Source organism: Chiloscyllium punctatum, chromosome 10 (genome assembly GCF_047496795.1).
Source record: "Chiloscyllium punctatum isolate Juve2018m chromosome 10, sChiPun1.3, whole genome shotgun sequence".
NCBI classification, from domain to species: Eukaryota; Metazoa; Chordata; class Chondrichthyes; order Orectolobiformes; family Hemiscylliidae; genus Chiloscyllium; species Chiloscyllium punctatum.
Window position 1 is genome coordinate 32,067,566 of NC_092748.1, and position 23,803 is coordinate 32,091,368.

A 23,803-nucleotide genomic window follows, 5' to 3' on the forward strand; every position below is an offset into this window, starting at 1 on the left:
TTGTACTGACCCAAACATTTTCTAAGTGTCAGTGGTTACTGATTTTTACTTACCTGAAAAAATTCTAAGTGTCAGTGGTTTTTGTTAAAACACTTGTACAATGAAAGGGAAGTGGCCAGTTGTCCCAGTTCAAGGATTTTTCTGGTTTGGTTTAGTTTTAGCTGGGGATCTAGAGACTCAGCTGCTGCGAAAAGAGGCTCCATGATTAAGCAAGTGATCCCTGGCTGATCCTCTCAGTCTCTCTGACATCTCTCCTGTAAGAACCTGTGTTTGAACTTACTTTTTTTGCCAAGGGTCTTATGGAGATGTTGCAAGAAATTGGAACAACTCCTTTGTTACGTTACAGGGGATATCGTGTCTGTCGGGTTTTTAAGTAGGTGCTAATTTAATTTCTGTTTTCTTTGGTTTGTGTTTCATGTGGTAGTATGTAAATAAATTCTGTTTCACTTGAAACCAAGTTGTTTGATCACTCCTGAGATATCCACCTCACATCTGCCTGAAACAACTAGAAAAATTAGGGCCTGGGCTTCTTTCTAAAAATGTTTTGAGGGGGTCTGGCCTGGTCCATAACTGCTCACAGCTCCAAATCAAAATTGATAAAATAATGAAATCAAGAAAATGGAAAATCAGTGAGATCTCTAACAAAGGCAATGCAGGACATGACCAGCAGAGTGATTGCAGACCCAGTCTGGTAATCAAAGAGTGTCCCTTGAAATCTCGATGTTTCTTCATTGCACTCCCCATAATTACTGAGCTTAATCACATTGTTCCATCAAAATTTTTCATTTGGGCTTTCATCTCATTTGCTGAATAATGTCGTTGATTCTCCTGCTCCTTTGATGCTGCCTGACCTGCTGCGCTTTTCCAGCAAAACATTTTTCAGTTCTGATCTCCAGCATCTGCAGTCCTCACTTTCCCCTCTTTTCATCTTATTTGTCTGTTCATTACCTGACCCTTAACCCTACAGCTTCACCGTATCAACATTGTGTTGCACTATGCAAAGCCAAGATGGTTGTGACCATCGGCCACCTGTCCCATTCCCACAGTAACCCATAGCCTCCAATCCACTATTGCCTCTCACCCTTATATATGGAGTTGCAGGTGCAGAAGGCAGTAAAGAGGGCAAATTGTATGTTGGCTTTTCATAGCGAGAGGATTTGCGTACAGGAGCAAGGATGTTCTGCAGGGCATTGGTGAAGCCTCAGCTGGAATATTGTGTGTAGTTTTCGACTCCTTATCTGAGGAAGGATGCTCTTGCTTTAGAGAGAGTGCTGTGAAGCTTTACTAAATTGGCTCCTGGGGTTTGTAGGACTGACATATGAGGAGAGAGTAAGTTGGTTAGGATCGTATTTACTGGAGTTCAGAAGAATGAAGAGGTTTGCATAGAAACCTATAAAATTCTAACAGGAGTAGACAGGTTAGTTACAGGTAGGATGTTCCCAATCTGTTATGGACCAGGCCAGACCCCATCAAAACACTTCAACAAAGTAGCCTGCACCCTAACTTTGCTCTTTGTTTTAAGCAGGTGTATAGTGGATATTCCAGGAGGGACACAGCTGATCAAACCACTTAGTTTCAATCAAAAAAGAATTTATTTACAAGATTACCAAATGAGACACAAACAAAAGAGAACAGAATACTGAATAACTTAACCAATCCGAAAACCCAACAAATTATCCCTACTTAATGATGCAGCTCCAAATACTTGCAACAATCCCCATAAACACCTCTTGGCACAAAAGATAAAATCAAACACAGGGTCTGACAGGAGAGATGTCAAAGAGAAGGATCAGAGGCCTTTCAGTGAATAACCAGACCAAACCAGAGAAAAGCTGAGCTGAGAGAACTGGCCACACCCCTTTCATAGTACAAGTGTTTATTTTTAACTTAAAAGCCTTTTGCCTTAGGCAGTATCTGTTAGCTATACTCAAATTGGCCCTAAACCCCATCCAACCCCAGACTGTTTGGAACCTGTGTTTTCACGACTTCCTGCGAAAAAAAGAATAGCATAACCTTATTAAAGGCGTAGCATTATCATTCCTGTTGTGGAGGAATCCAGAACCAGGGGTCATAGTTTAAGGATAAGGGGACTGAGGTAAGGAGAAATTAATTTACCCAGAAAGTGGTGAGCCTGTGGAATTCAATGCCACAGAAAGTGGTTGAGGCCAAAATATTGGGTTTTCAAGAAGTGGGTAGATGCAATTATTATGGCAAAAGAGATCATGGATATGAGGTGGGACCGAGGATGCAGAATTACAATATTATGTTTGATGATCCGCCATGAATGTATTGAATAGTGGAGCATGGTCAAGGGGTGGAATGGCCTACACCTGCTGTTCTCTTTTAGTTTCCATTTCTCTATGTCTATGGGCATTACCGATGTGTCAAAGCCATCTCTGTGAAGTGGAATTGATTACAGGTGAAGTTGAAAATGTCACCACCAGGACACAATTCAGAATTGGCTGCACATGGAGTTGTTTTCCTCTCAACTGGAACTCTAAGAATTTTCTGATGTTCTCTTCTCTGAAACACTGACGTTCTAGGATGATGTGGGTCTTGCAAAGGATATGGGCTGGGGTGACTAAGGGAAGGTATCAGTAATCATACCACATTTACCATCTCCTGGTGTATTTGTGTGATATGCCTTAATCAGAATAAGGGTGTTATGTCATGATTTGGAGATACCAGTGTTGGACTATGAGGTACAAAGTTAAAAATCACACAACATCGGGTTATAGTCCAACAGGTTAATTTGGAAGCACTAGCTTTTCGAGCGCTGCTCCTTCATCAGGTGATTGTGGAGAATAAGATTGTAAGATACAGAATTTATAGCAAAAGTTTATAGTGTGATGTAACTGAAATTATTTATTGAAAAAGACCTCGATTGTTTGTTAAATCTCTCATCTTTTAAAATGACCATATTGGTTTCAGTTCTTTCATATGTAAATCGCAAAGCTTTTTTTTTACAAGTTACATTCTCAAGTCAACTTTAACAATTGGTGTCATGTCAGCCCAGATAATGCATTGAAGGTTTTAGCTCCCTGTGGGAATTCGTCTGTGCCATAATGGTCAGACTGATTCTAATCTAAAAAAAAGATCTAAAAAAAAGTGTTCCCCCCCAGTTGGAGAACACTTCAGCGGTCCAGAACATTCAACCTCGGACCTTCGGGTGACCGTCCTCCATGGCGGACTTCGGGACATGCAACAACGAAAAGTGGCCAAGCAGAGGCTGATAGCCAAGTTCGGTACCCATGGGGATGGCCTCAACTGGGACCTTGGGTTCATATCACACTACAGTTGACCCCATTGCACTACACACACACACAGACAGATGGACAGACACACAGACAGTCCGATACACACACACACATTCTCACGTAGACCCTCTCTCATACACTCGCAGATACACTCCCACACACCCTCTCACAGACTTAAACCCCTTTACACTCATCACACACATACACACACCCTCTCACAGACACTCATAACCACCCCCTGCCCCACGCACGTGCACACACACACACACACACAGCCACATGCACACATACACACAGCCACATGCACACATACACATATAAGTTTTGTGGGGTGAATTTGTACTTGCAGAATTACATTTTACTTTGTTCAAAAACTGCATGAATCCATGTAAGATTCCGTAAATCCATTTTTTAGATTAGAATCAGTCTGACCATTGTGGTACAAACAGCCTCACACAGGGAACTAAAACCTTCAATACATTATCTGTGCCAACATGACACCAATTGTTAAAGTTGACTTGAGAATGTAACTTTTTTTAAAAAATCTTTGCGATTTACATATGAAAGAACTGAAATCAACATGGTCATTTTAAAAGATTAGAGACTAAACAGACAATCCAGGTCTTTTTCAATATATAATTTCAGTTCCATCATACTATGAACTTTTGCTATAAATTCTGTGTCTTACAATCTTATTCTCCACAATCGCCTGATGAAGGAGCAGCACTCCGAAGGCTAGTGCTTCCAAATAAACCTGTTGGACTATAACCTGATTTTTAACAATGTTATGTCAAGATCATATTCCATGATCTTCCTTGTGGACTTCTCCTTGCCCCACTGTGTTGAAGAAGATGCCAAGCCATCATTTGTGAGTGATGCAAATGCTGACTGCTGACATCATTGCTCTGTTTCTGTTATTCCCCACACAAGTTCATTGGAATGGAACCAATGTACCCAGCCAAAGCATGGGTTATCATCCTCGTGTGTGCACTGCTGTGGTCACTCAGTGACTGTAAACTTGTTATTGCTTGAAAGACAAGTGATTCTTGTTCATTCCCAGAAGCAAATGCAGCTATTATTTTGCCTGTTTTTTTTTGTTCTTCTTTGCTTTTGCTATTGTTGAATAAAAGTGAACATTTTCAATGGTTTGAAGGTTTTGCAGCAAGTCGTCCCCCACAATGAACAAAGAGAAGCCGCCAGGTTAGGCATTAGGCAAAGAGTAGCACTTCCATGGACAGGGTTATAAGATGGAATGGCACTGAAAACAGATAGCTTAGATGGCTTGATGTTTGTAACTGAAGTTACAATGACGGTCAACCATGATGAAAATAGCAATACGTTTGCAAACATAAACTTGTAATGAAGAGCCACCTGTGCCACCTCAGAATCTTACCTCTTCCATTCCCCTCCTACTACTATGGGGAACTCCTGGCTGGCAGCACTTGACCTGCATTTTAAATGTAGCCCTACGTGAGGAATCCCAGGAGTTTCTGGTAAGGAGGAGTGTTTCCATTATTACTAAGCAGATAATAGCTTCACCAGGACATCATAGAGATATACTACATACATAGTGAGGCGGGTTGTGAATAATTCTTTGAGAAAATTCACTGGATCTCACGGAGAGAAACCATTTTCAAAACTCCTTGAAGTTGAAACATTATCACATACGTTAGCTATGAAGAAAGCACTGTGGGCTAATGTTATTTCGTGGAGTTAACAGCAAAGTCTGGTCACCAATATAATGACTTTTAAAAAATCAATCCATCCAACAAGGATAAACTATCAAATATGGGTGCTGTAATAAGCCTACATGACACAAGGACTTTAGGGATTTGAAAGCAGAATCACACAACATTTTGAAAATGTGGTATGAATATTTTTCACAGTGTTTAGACAAGGTAATTGTTAGGAATAAATATTATTGCAGGATGGCAAGTGAGGTCTTTGGAAATAAATTACAATACTCTCAATCAACTGCATTTCAGTATAGTTTGAGGCGGTTAATAAAATTGCTGTATGATGTTTGCTCTTAAAATAGAAGATATAGTTAAAACAAGGATTCATCTAAATTGTGTCATATTAATGATATTGTTAATATAAATAATTGAATATGAACAATTGCGAGGTTTCAATTTTTTTTAAAACTACCTCCATTTTGAAAATGTTGATTCTGCATGAGAGTATGATGCCAAATGATCATCATTTATGTGCGTCTTGGTAGTAAGTGTTTAAAAGCTGCAGGACAAACACAGCTGTGCTGAAGCATGTCCTTATCTCCATGCATGTGCATTTCTCGAAGGGGAAACTGAAGAGCAATCCGACCTGGGACTCCTTGTGGTATTCCCTTCCTTGAGGCCAATTATGGGAGCACATATCCTTGAGCACACATCAGAAATTGAATTGTTCTTGGGTAATATGACTCTGACATTGACTAGATAATTTTACTGAGTTGATTGAACTACTGTGAAATTCCTAATTAATATTTAAGCAGCCTAGTTGTGTTTTTAAAATTACTTTTTTAGAATCATAGAGCCATTGAGGCATACAGCAAAGAAACAGATCCTTCAGTTGATGCTGACCAAGTTTCCTAAACTGAAGTAGTCCCATTTGCCTGCTTTTGTCCCATATCCCTCTAAACCTGTTCTATTCATGTACTTGTCCAATTGTTTTTTGAATGTTGTAATTGTACCCATCTCTAGCAGTTCCTCTGACAGCTCATTTCATATACGAATCACCGAAAAAGTTGCCCCTCAGGTCCCATTTAAATTTCTCCCCACTCACCTTACACCTATGCCCGCTGATTTTGGACTCCCCTACCCTTGGAAAAAGACTTCAGCTATTCACCTTACTTATGCCCATCATGATTTTATAAACGTCTATAAGGTCACCCTCCGCCTCTGATGCTCCAAGCATAATCGTCCCAGGCTTCCTTATAACTCAAACCTTGCAATCCAAGTAATATCTCTATAACTTTTTTGTATGCTTTCTAGTTTAACAGCATCCTTTCTATATTAGTTAAGTCAAAACATGTAGGGACAAAGGATTTCTGGTGAGCCATTCATGGCTTTCTAGTATTTATGGAGACTGCTGAGCTCTTGACCATTTGCATGAGGGTGATTCTGAAATTGAGTGATTACAATGATCTGGAGACACCAAGTAGACTGACCCTCTTTTCCTTCGGCAAAAAAGAAGGCTGAGAGTTCACATATTGGGCATGTTAAACATTATGAATGAATTCAGTAGTGGAGATAAAGTTGAAGGATTTCCTTTGGGCTAGTCCATAAATAAGGGCCATAGATGTACGATAGTCACTGGTAAAGCCTAAAAAAGGAATGCAGGAGAAATGTATTTACTCAGGCAGTGTTAGGAATCTAGAACTCATTCGCACCTGGAGTGGTTAAGGTTACCAATATTAAAGGGTAAACTAGACAAGTGCACGAGAGTGGAAATAATATATTGGTATTGTGAGATAGAATAAGGTGAGTGGAGGCTTGTAAAGAACAATAATACCAATGCATGTTATGTAACAAGGCAAATAAACACCCATATGCTTGTAAAAGAACAGGAAAGCATTGCTGAAAGCAACATTTCAGGGTATTTGTGAAGGCAACTTCTAAACTGGTTTTAAAATAAAGGACAAAAACATCAGTCCTAATGAGAGTGAAGGAGATGGGAAATCTGTCTTATTCGAGAGTCAGGGCAACAGAAGATGCAGATTGGCAGAGATCACAGCAAAAGTTTACCCAAGTAAAGTGGGGCCAAACTGAGACAGTATTTAGAAACAAAGAGAAGGATTGTAATGTTGATCCTTTAGGGTTCAAAGAGCCATTAGAGCTGGATGAGGACTGATAATGAACACGTGGTACAATTTATTGGAGGGGATTGAATTTGTTCAATTCTAGAGAAATTCTATGGGATGTGCAGTGGTTATTTTGATGGCAGCGCAAAATATAAGGTCTTAGAAAGTGTAGAATTGCAGGGAAACAAAATTGCGAAAGAACAAAATATGGGAGAGAAGAAAGTCACAAGGATAATTTCTTCTTGCCACCTCATAAATTACAATGTTGGAGACAAAAAAACTGTGCACATCAGTTCAGCTAAGAGCTGTATCAGGAACTAACTCCATAGATACATTTGAGACCTCTGCACAAAATGACAATTGCAGCCAGGCTTTTATAATTAAAAATTCAATACAGCTGCTATCCTAAATTGTCAAAGTGTGTTTCAAAATTAGGTATCACTTAGCCCAGGTCTAGAACATAGTCCATGCATTATCCTTTTACTGAGATAATTAGCTTTTAAACTGTCTCAGCTATTAACTTGGGTTGCTCCCATTCTCTCTTGGTGAGGCTAGAAAGAGATACTCTCATCTACAAGGAAGCCATTCCCAAAGCCATTCTCTGTAGAAATAATTATTGAATTTCAAATGTCTCTTTCTTGAAATAAATATAGCCTGGTTTCAATGGCAGCCAAATCTACAAGAGAAGTCAGGTGATTTTTGGAGCCATGTTTAAGAGATCGTTTGTATCTATTATTAAAGAGGGTTTTCAGTTTTCAGAATATATAATACTATAACCATACGCTCATGAAGATCAAGAAAATAGAAAACAAACAGAATAGAAGACACAAGGAGGGAAAAATGTGCAGTGAGCAGGAAAATAAATATCACAGTCAATATCACATTACTCAGTAGGAATGCAGAAATAGAAATACGTAGTCTAATCCACTTTCTCTGTTTGGTCTGCTAAAACTCGCCAAAGTATGGAAAATATAGTTAGAATCCCAATGTGAAAGAACTGGTTGAACTGCTTCAAATTGACGCCTTGTTAAGGTCACCAGCACAGTTCATCTAGCAGCAAAAGAACATGTTAATCCTAATGCTATTATTAGTTATTTGACTAAAAGATACTAAAACAAAACCAAAAGAAAAATGTATATGTATATAGTACATTTAACATAGTAAAGAATCCCAAGGCATTTCAATGGCATGTTTCAAACATAATTCAACATGAGCTCTTTGAGGAGATAATAGGAGAGTTGGTTGGCGGCTTGATCAGAGGTAGGTCATAAAAAGCATCTTAAGAGAAGAAAGCAAGACAGAGAAGCTGTGATGTTTAGAAAGTGAATTCCAGAACTTGGCACCAAATCAGCTGAAGGTGGACAAACCTCAGTTGAGCAATTACAATCAGGACATGTAAGAGGCCAGAAATGGAGGATGCAGAGATCGAAAAGATTTTGAGGACTGAAGGAGATTACAAAGATAATAGGGGAGGGGTGAGGCAACAGAATAATTTGAGACAAGAACAAATGTTTTAAAAATGAGACTTTGACAGACTAATTGTCAATATGTTCCAATAATATGGACTTATTAATTACAATATGTCTTATATAACTTTGGGTGAGTGCAGATCCAGAAAGTACATGATAAAAAGTACCTTTCTAACATACATATTCAGTAAAAGAGATTTAGGTATACAGATCAAAATGTGTACATCTTCGACTGTATGATCAGGGTTCAAAACAGTAGAGTCCCTACAGTGCTGATAGAGGCCAATTGGCCCAATATGTCTGCACTAGACCTCTGAAGACCGCCCCCCCCCCCCCCCCCCCCAGCCCCCCAACCACCCCTCCCCAGACCTTATTGTTTTTAAGTCTGCATTTACTGTGGTTAATGCCTACATATCCCCGGACATTATGGGGCAATGTAGCATGGTCAATCCACATAACCTGCACATCTTTGTGATTGTGGCAGGAAACCCATGCAGACACAGGGAGAACTTGCAAACTCCACACAAACAGTCACCCAAGACTGGAATGAAACCCGGGTCCCTGGTTCTGTGAGGCAGCATATTCTCGAATATTGCAACTTCTTTTAAATTGACAATTTTAAGATCTATTTCATATTCATTGAAACGTAACAAAAACCAGAAGTGAAAAGAACTACAAATACCAGAAAATGGTACCACAAACAAGCCTACGCTTACCCAATGTTCAGTACACTGGCCTGTACCTCCACACCATTACATCACACAATTTGACACAAATTATGGTCCAGAGATCGGCATTTCTGAATTAAGCTATGGCTTACTGTAGAAATTAACAATTTATGCCTCAAAAAGACAAATAAATCAATAAATGGAGCTTGCTAAAAAAAATTGTAAATATTTATGTGAATTTACAATTGTTACAGTTTCTTTATTGCAGAATAGATAAATGATTGAAGGATATTGATTATAAGACACCTCACATTCAATTTCTTTCTTCCTAACAGAAGACTCCATTGCACTAGGAATTATATCCACATGCACTTGTTTGTCTCCTTCATACTGAGGGCACTCAGTATTTTCATCAAAGACAATGTTGTGCATTCTGATTTCAAAATGCAGGAATATGATTCTCTTTCAGTGGATGATCTGACAACCGTCACGGTCGCCCCTACAATAGAGAAGTTCCGTTATGTAAGTACATTTCTATCAGTTCTGATGAAAGATTTGACCTGAAATGTCAAATGGTCGCTTTGCTTTTCAAAAAGCTTAAAAATACAAGAGCCTGATTTTCATCTTTTGGAGTATATCAATTCTACACGGTTAAGAATTGCTACTAATCCCAATGGAATGTTAAAGCTCAATTTTCCTGGGTCATCCACTTCGACTGATTGATTATAGAATGTATGCAAATCTGGGCAGGTATGTAGTGGGTGGGAACTGGTTTGAAAGTGAATGAAATATATTAGGGAGCAGACAATTTAAAGGATCTGTCATCTTTGGTGACAAAATTGCTGAAGGCAGCAAATGGTTAGAAAGACGATCATAATCTGTGCTGCTCCACGGCACCATCTTCATGACTCTGCACTGGAAAGTCCCCACAAGTAGGTGAGGCCAGGCTTGAGGCTACAGCTGGAAAAGCACAGCAGTTCAGACAGCATCCGAGGATCAGGAAAATCGATGTTTCGGGCATAAGCCCTTCATCAGGAATACAGGCACTCTGTACATCTTCCTGTTGAAGTGTGACACATGGAAAACGTTTAGTCAATTTTCATTGGCATCTGCACCATTGAGTAGCTCACCACTGTGTTAAAGTCACCTTCTGCTTCTGTCTACTTAGGGATGTAGTAGTACAACAGACAGAGATGCTGGCATTATCTCGTCGGCCTCAAAGAACCCTGAAGCTTAGAAATTGAAGGTCATAGTGATCTTTATAGCTACTTGCAGCACCAACCTCACCCCACTTTATAGCTACAGGTTTGCTTGGTGGAGGTGCTATCGTTTACTCCCATTGGTGAGGTCTTTTCTGAAATACTGTGTCCAGTTCTGCTTGCCCAGTTATAAGAAGGAGATTATTAAGCTAAAGATGGTTGAGAAGAGATTTATCACGATGTTGCCAGATTTGAAAGGTTTGAGTTATAAAGAGAGGCTGGATAGGCTGGGACTATTTTCACTGGAGCGTAGAAGGTTGAGAGGTTACCTTATAGAGATTTATAAAATCATGAGGGGTATGGAAAGGGTCAGGGTAGATGTCTTTTTCCTAGGGTAGGGAATTTCAAAACTCGGAGCACATTTTTAAGATGATATGAGAGAGATTTAAAAAAGACATGAAGGGCAATTGTTTTTTCCCAGAGGATGTTTCGCATTGGAATGAGGAAATTGTGGATGTGGGCACAATTACAACATTTAATAGAAACTTGAATAAGAATATAAATAAGAGAAGTTTGGAGAGATATGGGCCAGGAGCAGGCAAGTGGAACTGGTTTAGTTTGGCATTATGTTCAGCATGGACTGGTTGGACCGAATGGTCTGTTTCTGTGCTGTATGACTCTGTGTCAAGAACAACTGGTGAATAATATCTATTTGGATCTTGGTTTAGCATACTAGGTAGATCATACTATTTGATGCTCTATTGTTTCATTATATTAGCTGCTCATCAACAGAACCATGACAATACTGAGCTTCTATTCAATCCGTTATCACGGTAATTAAACTGTTCCAGAAAGAAATAAAATTTAACATTTCAGAAAAGGAGCATGTGTTTTAATGCACAGAAGAAATTCCAACCCCCAACACTAGATGAACAGAAATTTCTTCCAATTAAACAGTTCAAAAACTAGATAATTGCTTTTGGACACTGCTGCAAATTTTATTCTCTAAGTACAGGGACAATCCTTCTTCTTGACACCTATCTCAGATTAAATTAGAAATGAAAACAGAAAGGACTCAGACATTACTCTTCTTCAAAACTCAGTGTTATTGGACTTCAAATGTTAATTCTGTTTTTCTCTCCACAGTTGTTGCCAGACCTGTTGAGTTTCTCCAGCACTATTTTTATTTCGGATTTCCATCATCTACAGTATTTTGATTTTATTTAGGACTGAACCAGTCTGTTCCGAACCTTGCTTTTGTACTTCTTCTGGCTCACCATTGTGCTTTGGGGCAGGAATTCAGCCATCTTTATCTGGTATATGGCTCCAGCAATAAAGTTGACTATTAATAATCCTCAGTTCAAGGGCAATCAACAACTGGCAACAAATGCTAGCCTTGACAACAATGTCCCCATCCCTGAAAGAATCAAGGAAAAAAGAAAGATCCTAAGATAAACTGCATACCACTTATTCACACCATCACAAAGACCAAATATTTCCCCCCTCAGTAACATCAACTGACAACCCCAGTCTTAAATCATCTGCTGTTGAAACCCTCATGCCTATCTTTTTTATTTCTACATTTAACTATTCAATTGTACTCCAGTCTGATCTTCTACAGTCTATCCTCTGTGAACATGAGGTCATCCAAAATTCTGCTGCTCAGGCCCTAACATGCACCCAGTCTTGTACACCTAAGAAACTGTGAGGGGAAGACAAGAGAATGGTTTGAGAAACATAGGAACCATAATCAAATGCCAGAGCAGACATGATGGGCCAAATGGCCTAACTCTACTCCTATATCTTATGGTCTAAACTGGTGCTCCTTAACCTATTGGTTCTTGGGGAAGCAACATCTTGACTTTAAAATTCTCATTCTTTTGTTCAGGTCCCTCAAAGGTGTCAACACTCCCTGTCTCTGTAAAGTCCTTCAGCTTTGTAACCCTTCAAGTTGTCTTCACTCATCTAATCCTGGCCCCCTGAGCACTTTAATCTTAATCACCCTTCTTCTGGAAGCTGCTGCAATATTCAATGCTTCATTTGTTCTGCATTTGATTGTGTTAGCCTATTCACTGATCTGTGTTAACTGTACTTGATTGTTAAAGCCTATGGGTGGAGCTAGAGAGTTGAGTATTGACGTCAGATAGAGAGATCCAAAAAGGATCTGGGCTTTGAGTAATGATACTGTCTGTTTAAACTCTTCTAAATTCTGAGATATTTTAAAGTTCTGTGAATAAACTGTTTCAAATTAGAAATGAATTTCTCTGAGATAAATAAGATATACAGTAAATAAATTAAAACAAAACAGCTACCTCTTTGAATGCTTTTGGTCCAGAGCTTTTCTCCTTTTTTATGCTTCTTAACCCCACCTCTGATCACATTTTTGTTACACATTTTATATGTTGTATTCTATTGTATTTGGTGTGAATTGGTTTTAATAACTTTTTTTTCCAGTGTGTCAGAAGTTCATAATTAACTTGAGAGTATTTACACAACCCTGTAGATATGAAAACGTTTTGAGGCTTGATTTCAGTGTGTATAAGTTTTGTGTACCAGAAATGAAATTTTGTTTATTTTTGATTGTTTTGCAACCCAGCAAGTTAAGTAATGAAACCTCTCTTGTTAGAGATTGCTGGAACATTTTTATTCGCTTAAGGGAAACACCCATTGCTTAGAGAAGAAGACTTTTAGTTTCACTTCTGGCTTTGATTAGAGCAGTCCTGTGAAGTCCTTGGAATAGAATGGCTGTATAGACTGATGCTCCTGAGAAGGGAAGGACATTTGTGAAATAGGTTACCTTGGAGTGAGGAGTCATTGTGTAGTGTTACAACACAACAGTGAACACCTCTGTTAATTAAACTAAACACCCAGAAAAGCTCACCTTGCCTCATAATCTGTTAAAATATGAGTGAAAGAGTGGAATTTTGGAGTTCTATTAGAAGAAAATAATATGAATTTATTCTTTAACCCTAAAAGTAAACATTAAACTATTCACAACTCTAAGCCTTCCTTTGTCTTAACTGCTTATTACCTGCCTCTAACTCTGTAACAATACACTGCTCCAATAAAACACTTATTAAAATCACATCCAATTAATTTCAAAACCATACAGCGGCTATCATCCTTCAGCGTCTTTCTTCTTCCGGCTGAAGTTTGCCCTGGGTTGTCATCTTTCTTTATACTGCAAATGTGTTTCATATGAATAGGTACCTTTTGATAGAGAGTGTTTCAATGTCTCTCTCTCTCTCTCTTTCTCTGTCTTAAAGGTCGAGTACACACCTTCAACTTCATAACAGTACCCCAATAGCTCCAATAAGAAGCTATCTGCAATTCTAATCTAAAGGTTGAAGTCACAAGTGGTTAAAACTGCTAAGTCGGTAGATACAGTGACTCTAGTGTGTTGTTGAAGTGGTATTTTGAGTACTATATCAGGGGTGTGTTCTGGATGCTATATAAATACTCTTTTCTTTCTTTTCAGTTTATAAAGGAATGTTTTGGAATAATTGGGTTATATATTTACTGTGTGTTTAAGAATCCCTGAATTTGTAGTAGATTGGATTATTCTTGATCTCGTTTGTTTAAAGCAAAGTCTACAACATTGCAAGCTTATGCTTCAGTGAGCCTACTTTGTTAAAACCAAAAAAAAACAAAGCATTATGTGTATATCAAGCAAAGTTTCTGTCTGGGATCCGAATTGTCCAGCAATAACATCAGGTGGGCTTATAAAACCTCCCTGGCTCTTTCATCTTCCATGACAACTCATCTCATAATGATACAATCGTAACCATTAGAAAAATGTTAGTTCAAACAATATTAGGTAATCAAATGCTGGATCAGTTAAAGTGATCATGTTTAAGTCATTAATATTCCTAAAGAAAATAATCCTGCCTTAAATATGATGAGGATTCCATATCAATGTGGTTGATCCGTCTGAAGTAACCCAGCAAGCCACTAAGTTATATCATTTTCACTATAAATACCATGCAGCCTGCCATGAATAGTTCATCTCGTGGGGGTAACGGCAAATGGGAAATGATATTGACGACCACACTCCAACAATAAAATTTTATGGAATTGACAATGGTTGGTAATTCCTTGGAATTAATCCCCAGTTCACTTCACTGAAATTGTGGCAGAAATCTTACAAACTCTGACAACACTCTGGCTCGTAAGGTTACATGAAGATTTAAAACAAAGTGTACAGTCTGTAAAGTGTAATGTGAATTTCTTGAAGTGAACGTTATCTCTAATGTTAACATGTTCATATTTAACAGGTAGGATGCAAGATTGCTGTCATAGTGTTTCTGTATTTCTTGGCTACAAACTACTACTGGATTCTAGTGGAAGGTCTTTATTTGCACTGTCTCATACTGATGGCCTTCCTGTCTGACAGAAAATATCTGTGGACTTTTACTTTCATCGGATGGGGTAAGGCACAAAGATCTTCTGTTTAAACAAAAATATAAAAGCAAGGAAGGAGGTGGCGCTGAAGGTATCATCATCACTTTGTATTTTGATCTTTCCCTTTTGGGGAAGCAAATGTCACTTACGTGACAGGGAGTGATATTTAATAATTCTATAGAGTTTAAATACATAGCATGATGTAGCATGTCAATTTTGTCTCATCAATCGTGGAGTTTAGACATTGCTGATGAGACCAACATTCATTGTCCATTGCTAATTGCCCTTGAGAAGGTGATGGGAGAAAGTGAGGACTGCAGATACTGGAGATCAGAGACAAAATGTGCAATGCTGAAAAAGCACGGCCAGTCAGGAAGCATTCAAGGAGCAGGAGAGTTGGCATTTCGAGCATAAGCTCTTCATCAGGAATGTGTGGGGTGGGCAACATGGCCGAGAGATAAATGGGAGTAGGGTTGGGCTTGGGGGTAAGGTATTTGGAAATGCGATAGGTAGATGAAGGTGGGGGGGGGGGGGGGGGGGGGGTGATGTTGATAGGTTAGAGTGGAGAGTAGAGTGGACGGGTGGGAAGGAAAAAGGGCAAGTAGGACAGTTCAGGAGGGTGGTGCTGAGTTGGAGGGTTGGATCTGGGATAAGGTCAGGGAAGGAGAGGTGAGGAAACTGGTGAAATCGACATTGATCCCATGTGGTTGGAGGTCCCAAGGCAGAAGATGAGGGGTTCTTCTTCCAGGTGTTGGGTGGCTGGAGCTTGGTGGTGGAGGAGGCCCAGGACTTGCATGTCCTTGGCGGAGTAGGAGGGGGAGTTAAAGTGTTCGGCCAGAAGGTTGTTCAGTACATGTGTCCCAGAGAAGGTGGTGGTGACCCATGCTGTTTTGGTTCACCCATAATGTTGTAAGGAAGGACATTCAGCATTTGACCCAGTGACTGTAAAGGAGTGTTGACATATTTAGAAGTTAGAATTATGTGTGGCTAGAACAGGAACTTTCAAATTATTTTCCTGTTGCCCTGTATTTTTGGATAGTTGATGTTATATATTTAGAATACGCAGTTGAAGATGCATTGCCAAGTTGCTGTAGTGCATCTTTTATATGATTTACACTGTAGACCAATGGGTTTGTTGTATAACGTGTGAATATTTAAGTTGTGAATGGACTCATGCTTAAATGCTGATCAATCTCAAGCATGTTGCTTAGTCCATGATAGTGCCAAGCTTCTTGAGTGTTATTGGAGTTGCATTCATTGAGGAAAATGGGGAGTATTCCATGATGGTCCTGACTTGTGTCCTGGAAATAAGTGCAGAAGTTTCACAGAATCAGGAAGTCAGATTCTTGCAGCATACTTCCTGAGTTTGAGTTTCCCCCATGGGACTTGCCATGCCCCAATTTCCCACCAGTGAAATTAGGATCAGTTTTTGGATATGGATCCCCAGGTCCATTTGCAGGGATCCATGGCATCTCCGTGACTGTAAAGATCTAAATCAAAGTGTCCATGAAATTCTGTTGATTTTGAAAGAAAAACATGGCATCTATGTTCTTTAAAATTAGCCATTTTTCATCAAATCTTTGAAAGTATATTCCATTTAGTTCAAAGGCCAATGACTTAATGATAAACAACATGCATTGGGAGATGATGAGGAAATAATCAAGCTCATTCCAATATAAATGGTGCCTTCTGATTCCATTGCAGGAGTTCCAGCAGTCTTTGTTGTAGCTTGGGCCATTGTGAGAGCAGTATGGGCTGATGAAAGGTGACTAAATCACTTTTATTTTTCTGTTTCTCATTGCTTTCTTTAAAAAATCCTGTGATAGAGTAATGCATTTCAGTACAAGTTCAGCATAGTTCGATTTTCTTGTCACAGTTACCAATACCTGGAGAAAATTTGACATCAGGCAGCATTACTGCTTTTCACCATGAAGAGTGATGGGACCATTTCCTATCCTTTCAATTTATGAACCTCAATACTAGCACAAAAAAACCCCACCATATTTAATGTGGGAATCAACATACTGTTCCATGTTTTAGATCGATTTATCAGTGACTTGAGAGTTTGAGTAGGGTGGCTGCCCAGTTGTGTTTTAAGATGCTGTTAAAATCCCTCATTCACCAATTATAGAAACATAGAAACTAGGAGCAGGAATTGGCCATTCCAACCCCTGGAGGCTGCTTCATCTTTCAATATGACCATAGCTGATCTTCAAATTCAAACCCTTTTGTGCCGTGTACCCTACTATATCCCTTGATCCCTTTAGCCACAAGAGCAGTATGTACCTCCTTTTTGAAAATATATAATGTTTTGACCTCAACCACTTTCTGTGGTAGTGAATTCCACAGGCTCACCATTGGCTGGGTGAAGAATTTTCTAGTCATCTCAGTCCTAAAAGGTTTACCACTTAATCTTAAACTATAACCCCTGGCTCTGGACTCCACCATCATCAGTAACACCCTTCCTGGATTTACCCTGTCCAGCCCTGTTAGAATTTATAGATTTCTTTGAGATTCCCCCTCATTCTTATAACAATCAATTTCTAAGTGTAAGTATTTTGGCAATCTTGTTTTTAAGATGAAAAACAAGATAGCAATTATATTCTTCTAATAATGTAACTAGCCTCTAGAGTATAAACTTAGCAAGCTCCTAATTAGCTTGCTGTGGTAGACATTAAATAATTGTGTTTCTCATTATCAGCTCTTCATTTAATAGATTTAAATTGAAGTTTCAAATAAAAGTGACAATATGTTTTGGTGGTAAATGTTCAAGGGTCATTTTTATGCACTACTTAAAATGTTACCGCTCAGGAAATGGTGAACTACATTATCTCAAGGGCATACTTCTTAAAGGAAAGAATGCTCAGTGTCAACTACTTCTCATGATGCTCTTTTCAGTAGCTAGGCTTAGTATTGCCATAATAGTTACAGCAATATTCTAAGCACTGTGAAGTCTGTCAGATTGCGTCTTGTTGGTAATCATAGCCATCAGCTATAAGCTGGCTGACAATTAGAACAAAGAAAATCCAGACAACAAGCATCCATGAGCCCTGGCTAGATATCAGGAACATAACAAAAATGTACTTGAGCTCTATTTAGTGCCATCTACACTGCCGGAAATGAAGAACTTGTGCAAATGCAAACACTCATTTGCCCAATGCATGGGCAGGTAAGTTAGCTGTCGGGAATGTATAAAACAAGGAGATCATGTGAGAGCTTGTTGTCAAAATAGATTGGAATAGAAGGAGATACCTGAGGTTATACATGTGGCCAAGTGGGCACCTTTAGTTTTTTTAGTTATTGTTTATTCTCTTAGGTTCTGGTGTATCAGTTCAATACTTGGTATTATCTCTAGTTCAACTACACGTAAAGCTGGGTAACCAAATGACCAGTTACAGTCTTTTGCTACACTGTGTAGAAATTCAGGCACTATCAGAAACCAAGAATTAAAACTTTGCTTGCATTAAAATATTTTTTTCTTTCTTTCTGTGGCAAAGCTGCTGGGATCTAAACGTGGGCAACTTCAATTGGATTTATCAAACACCAATTTTAATAGCTATTGTGGTAAGTATGCACTCTGAAGCTTTCCTGTCGTAGGTTTGACAGATCAGAGGAATCTAAGGGGAGGTGATGGCCTGGTGACATTATCTCTAAGCTATTAATCCAGCAAACATGTTCTGGAAACCCAGGTTCAAGTCCTGTAATTGCAGATGGTGGCATTTGAACTCAATAACTATTTGTAATTAGGAGGCTATTGATGGCCATGAAACCATTGCTGATTGTCAGGAAAAAATGTATGATTCATTGATGTCCTTTAGAGAAGGAAACTGGTCTGGCCTACATGTGATTGCAGACCCACAGCAATGTGGTTGTCATTTAACTGTCCTCTGGGCAATGAGGGATGACCTGGCCAGTGCTGCCCACATTGTGTAAATGAATTTAAGTTTGTTAGAATGAGATATTGTCAAATAAGCAATGTAGATTTGTTTTAAATGTTCTTGAAAATACACTCTATCATCACTATTCTATTGTTGTGATCTAGTAAAAATATGATTCGTGTATCGGAAAAGAGGAATTACTTTCTTTGCTTTGATTTAATGCTGAGTTGGATAGAGTAGAAAGTAATTCATTCATGTTACCTGATAAGGGGTGTATGGAAATATACTTTACATGGAATATAATAAAGATGTACCTCTACCTCTGAGCTATGAGGTCTGAGTTGAAGTCCTACAAGTTCCAGAGGAATGTAATAATATTCCACATCAAGTTTATTAGAATATCTGTAATAACGGTTAACAGGTCAAGTTGCCTTATTACAGGAGTGAAGGAACATAAACTGATGAGGAAAGAACAAAATAAATGAACAGGTATTGAGCATCAATTTTATTTCAACAGTGTTAGTTTGTTGAATTCAGAAGTCTATTTTTCTGCAATCAGTATTTCACTCATTTTCCCTGGCAATAACATTCATGTTACATGATTATTATCTGACACAGCATTTCCTGCCACTGGCTTTCTTTGTCACCTTAACAATCATAGAATTGTGATTAACCATTATTCTGGTGTTGTGCCAATGTGTGCAGTTTTTTTTAAGAATTGTTCTTGATCGCTGGGGAAGGAAGTGTAGGTGAATTGCTTAACTGATCAACATCTCGTTGAACTACTGTGAAAGGTGCTGTTAAAGTAGCATTTTGCAGCATTCCAAGCAATTATGTTTGCTTTCCTATCTCACTAAAGTGGTTCCTGAACCTGAGTATATTCCTTCTATGCAATAGTATTTGGCGTTTCCATAGCAATGAGCTATTTTTTGATCTTTAAAATTCTGGAGGAGCACATTATATTAAGCAAAGAAAAGCTGATGGTTTATCTCCTGAACTTACAGTGTGTTTTTTTTAAGTGTAGGTATATTGAAGAACTTGAGTATTTCATAAATAGCTCATTGTTATTTAAGCTCTTGCTCATGTAGAACATTTTAATTTTCAATGTATTACCCAAGAGCCATATCCAACATTGAGCACACAGTTGGAGGCTTGTATTGGATGTTCTATATTGGCCCAGCAATTTACCTCAGGATATTCATGCTTGTTGGTCAGTCAAAGACCAAGACCTGTATTGAAAGCAATTAAAAGCAGAATTAAAAGCTATATTTGCCTCACTACCTATTTTTAACCCCTCCATCCACACACCAAATACCCCACCCATCCAATAATACAAGAACAATGAAGTTATGAGTTACTCCAATTTTCAAACATATGTAAATATTTACAAAAAAGCTCTTGTGGCACCGAGGTAATCTCTGGGTTAGAAGGTCTGGGTTTGGGTCCCACTTACCCCAGACCTGGCTATAACATATCTGAATGGGTTGATTATAAATATCTACAATCAATCTCTAGATTTTTAAAATCATATTTGCACTAATATTCAAATATTAAAGACTGAGGACAAATAAATAGATCAAGGCGGAAACGTGTAGATATTTTCTATTCAACCAATCAGAGATGTTATTACATGTGGCACTTGTACCTAGGCCTCCTTGCTCAGATGTCAGGACACTACCACCACCCTACAAGAACCCAAGGCTGCAACTTCTGTATTAAGGTATTTAATAACATGCAGTTGGTAGGGGTTAACTGGAATTAATTTGTGCTCCTATAAATCAACTCAGACTAAAATTGTGGTTGGGTTGAAAGGTGGTGCTTAACATGTAAAACTATAAGCGACACCTTATAAGCAGATGGAAAGATTAGCTCCAGTTGTTTCCTTCACCGACTGGCTCGTTGAAATATAACTAATCCATTAACTAACTTTGTACAAACTAATACTGACTTCATTTGATGTAGACACTGCGCAGGATAGACCTTGTCACATTACAGAAGTTCCAAGTGTTAATTTGATGCTAAATAAATGGATTTGTCGGTCTTGAAAGCAATATGCTACCAGATGGAAAGGAGAGGTGATGTGAAGAGAGATTTTGAGATTTTGTGGACACCATGAAATTGTTCAAAGTCCAGACAAAATATGACATTGAAGAATCTACCATTAAAAAGTGATTGAAAACAAAAAAATCCTGGCGATCACAGTGGGTCAGAAGGCATCCATGTCGAGAGAGTAAACTAACTTTTTGAGTCCAGATGATTCTTCATCAGAGCTGACATGAAGTGTGGAAGGGGACAACATTTATGCCATAGCGGGGGGGGGGGGGGGCCGCGCGCATATGGAGTGCTAGGGGAGAAAGGATGTTGATAGTTCTGATTAAGTGATTGGAAAAGATTTACAAGGATGTTGCCAGGGTTGGAGGTTTGAGCTGTGAGGAGAGGCTGAATAGGCTGGGGCTGTTTTCCTTGGAGCGATGAGGCTGAGGGATGACCTTTTGGAATTTACAAATTCATGAAAGGCATGGATACGGTAAATAGAAAAGGTCTTTTCCCTGGAGTGGGGAATCCAGAACTGGATGACATAGGTTTAGGGTGAAAGGGGGAAGATTTAAAAGGGACCTAAGGCAAAACTTTTTCACACAGAGGGTAGTGCATGTATGGAATGAGTTGCCAGAGGAAGTGGTGGAGGCTGGTACAATTACAGCATTTAAAAGGCATCTGGATGAGTATATGAATAGGAAGGGATTAGAGGGACTAAGTGCTAGCAAAAGACACTACATTAGTTTAAGATATCTGGTCGGCATGGACAAATTGAACCAAAGGGTCTGTTTCTGTGCTGTAAACTATGACTGTATGTGAGAATGGCAAAACAATGCCAACTGGAAACAACAAACAATCCCACTCCTATTCCTTCCCTTTCTTTTAGCTTTATTTGTTACTTTCTCTGTCAACATGTTCTCTCACCCCTCCCCCCCCCCGCCCCAGTGGAACTGTCTGTTTATTCCAGTCTGGCAGGAGGCACATTGTTCTGCCACTCTCACATTCCAATCACTTCATCTGAACTATCAACAACCTTTTTCCCCTAGCACTCCACTCTCCCAACTGCCCCCCTACTCCTCCGCTTCTGCCTCCCCCCACTATAACATAAATGCTGCCCTATCCACACTTCACATCAGCTCTGATGAAGAGTCATCGATTCTTGAAATGTTAGCCTGCTCTCTTTCTATTGATACTGTCAGGCTCACTGTGATCACCAACATTTGTTGTATTCAGTCCAGATTCCAGTATCTGCAGTAATTTGCTCCTATACTAACAAGTGATTGGTGACTGAATGAGGTTTAAGAGTTTGCTACTTTTATTCTTTTTGTTCGTCCTTTTGGATAATATTGAGAAGTAATGAAGGATGTAAAAACCGAGAATCAGGCAGTGAAGTGAATATTCTTTCCAGGATGTATGCATCGTGATATCAGCTGTTAGTATGGTTACATGGTATGGGGTTTTGTGGGCTCCACAATCCAGAGAAGTGTGAGAGGCATACACTTGGGGAAGTCTATCAAGGCAATGCAATCCACAATAAGCAGTAGGATTAGATTAGATTCCCTACAGTGTGGAAACAGGCCCTTCAGCCCAATAAGTCCACACCGACCCTCCAAAGAGTAACCCCCGGTCCCATTTCCCTCTGACTAATGCACCTAACACTATGGGCAATTTAGCATGGCAAATTCACCCGACCTGCTCATCTTTGGACTGTGGGAGGAAACCGGAGCACCCGGAGGAAACCCACACAGACACAGGGAAAATGTGCAAATTCCACACAGACAGTCGCCCGAGGCTGGAATTGATCCTGGGACCCTGGTGCTGTGAGGCAGCAGTGCTAACCACTGACCCACTGTGTCACCCTGAGGTAGGGTAGGGTACTGAGTAATTAAGCAAAACAAGAGGACCTTGATATACATGTCTCCAAGTCCCTGAAGGTAGCTAGGTTGGTGGCATACAGGGCATACAGGATGCCAACTTTTATTAGCTGACGCATAAAATATAATAGATGTGAGCTTATGTTCAAATCATGTAAAATGCTGTTTAGACCAGCTATGGTGCTGTGTGCAATTCTGGTCACTACACAAGGAAAGTTGTGATTGTACAAGAGCAGGTACAGAGAATTTGGTTTTTGAGGAAAGATTAAATAATGTTTTTATCTTCTTAGAAGCAGAGGAGGCTGAGTGGAGACAAAGTTAAACTTTGTAATTACGATGGATCTTGCTGGAGTGGATGTAAGGCCCTAGTTCCCTTGGTTTAAAGATTCATAATCATAGTTATAGAGTCATAGAGATGTACAGCATGGAAACAGACCCTTCGGTCCAACCCATCCATGCTGACCAGATAGCCTAACCTATTCTGTCCCATTTGCCAGCACTTGGCCCACATCCCTCTAAACACTTCCTATTCATATATCCTACCAGCCTCCATCACTTCCTCTGGCAGCTCATTCCATACACATACCATCATCTGTGTGAAAAAGGTGCTCTATAGGCCCCTTTTATTACCTTTCCCCTCTCACCCTAAACCTATGCCCTCTAGTTCTGGACTCCCCCACCACAGGGAAAAGATGTTGTCTATTTACCCTATCCATGCCCCTCAAGATTTTATAAACCTCTATAAGGTCACCGCTCAGCCTGTGACTCTCCAGGGAAAATAGCCTCAGCCTATTCAGCCTCTCCATTTATCTTAAATCCTTCTACCCTGGCAGCATCCTTGTAAATATTTTCTGAACCCTTTCAAGTTTCACAACATCCTTCTGATAGGAAGGAGAGCAGAAATGCATGCAATATTCCAAAAGTGGCCTTACCAATGTTCTGTACACCTGCAACATGACCTCCAACCTCCCATGCTTAATGCTCTGACCAATAAAGAAAAGCATACCAAATACCTTCTTCACTATCCTATCTACCTGCGACTGAACGTTCAAGAAACTATGAACTTGCACTCTTTGTTCAGCAACACTCTCCAGGACCTTACCAGAGCGCTTAGATTTAAGCAAAGAGAGAACAGGTTTAGATGGAATTCAAGCAGAATTGCTTTCATTCAGAGGTTGGTGGGAGGATGGAACTTACTGTCTGAAATGGTAGAAATCACAA

At 39.4% G+C, this 23,803-nt stretch overlaps 1 protein-coding gene across 1 annotated transcript in view; it reads left to right on the plus strand.

The window, feature by feature from the left end:
- Window positions 1–23,803, plus strand: part of pth2ra (parathyroid hormone 2 receptor a) — a 94,889-nt gene that overhangs the window by 54,858 nt on the left and 16,228 nt on the right. The window contains exons 6-9 of the mRNA XM_072578318.1: window positions 9,529–9,715; window positions 14,667–14,820; window positions 16,498–16,558; window positions 18,291–18,357. Of these exons, the coding sequence (XP_072434419.1) occupies window positions 9,529–9,715; window positions 14,667–14,820; window positions 16,498–16,558; window positions 18,291–18,357 (469 nt within the window). The remainder of the gene's footprint in view (window positions 1–9,528; window positions 9,716–14,666; window positions 14,821–16,497; window positions 16,559–18,290; window positions 18,358–23,803) is intronic.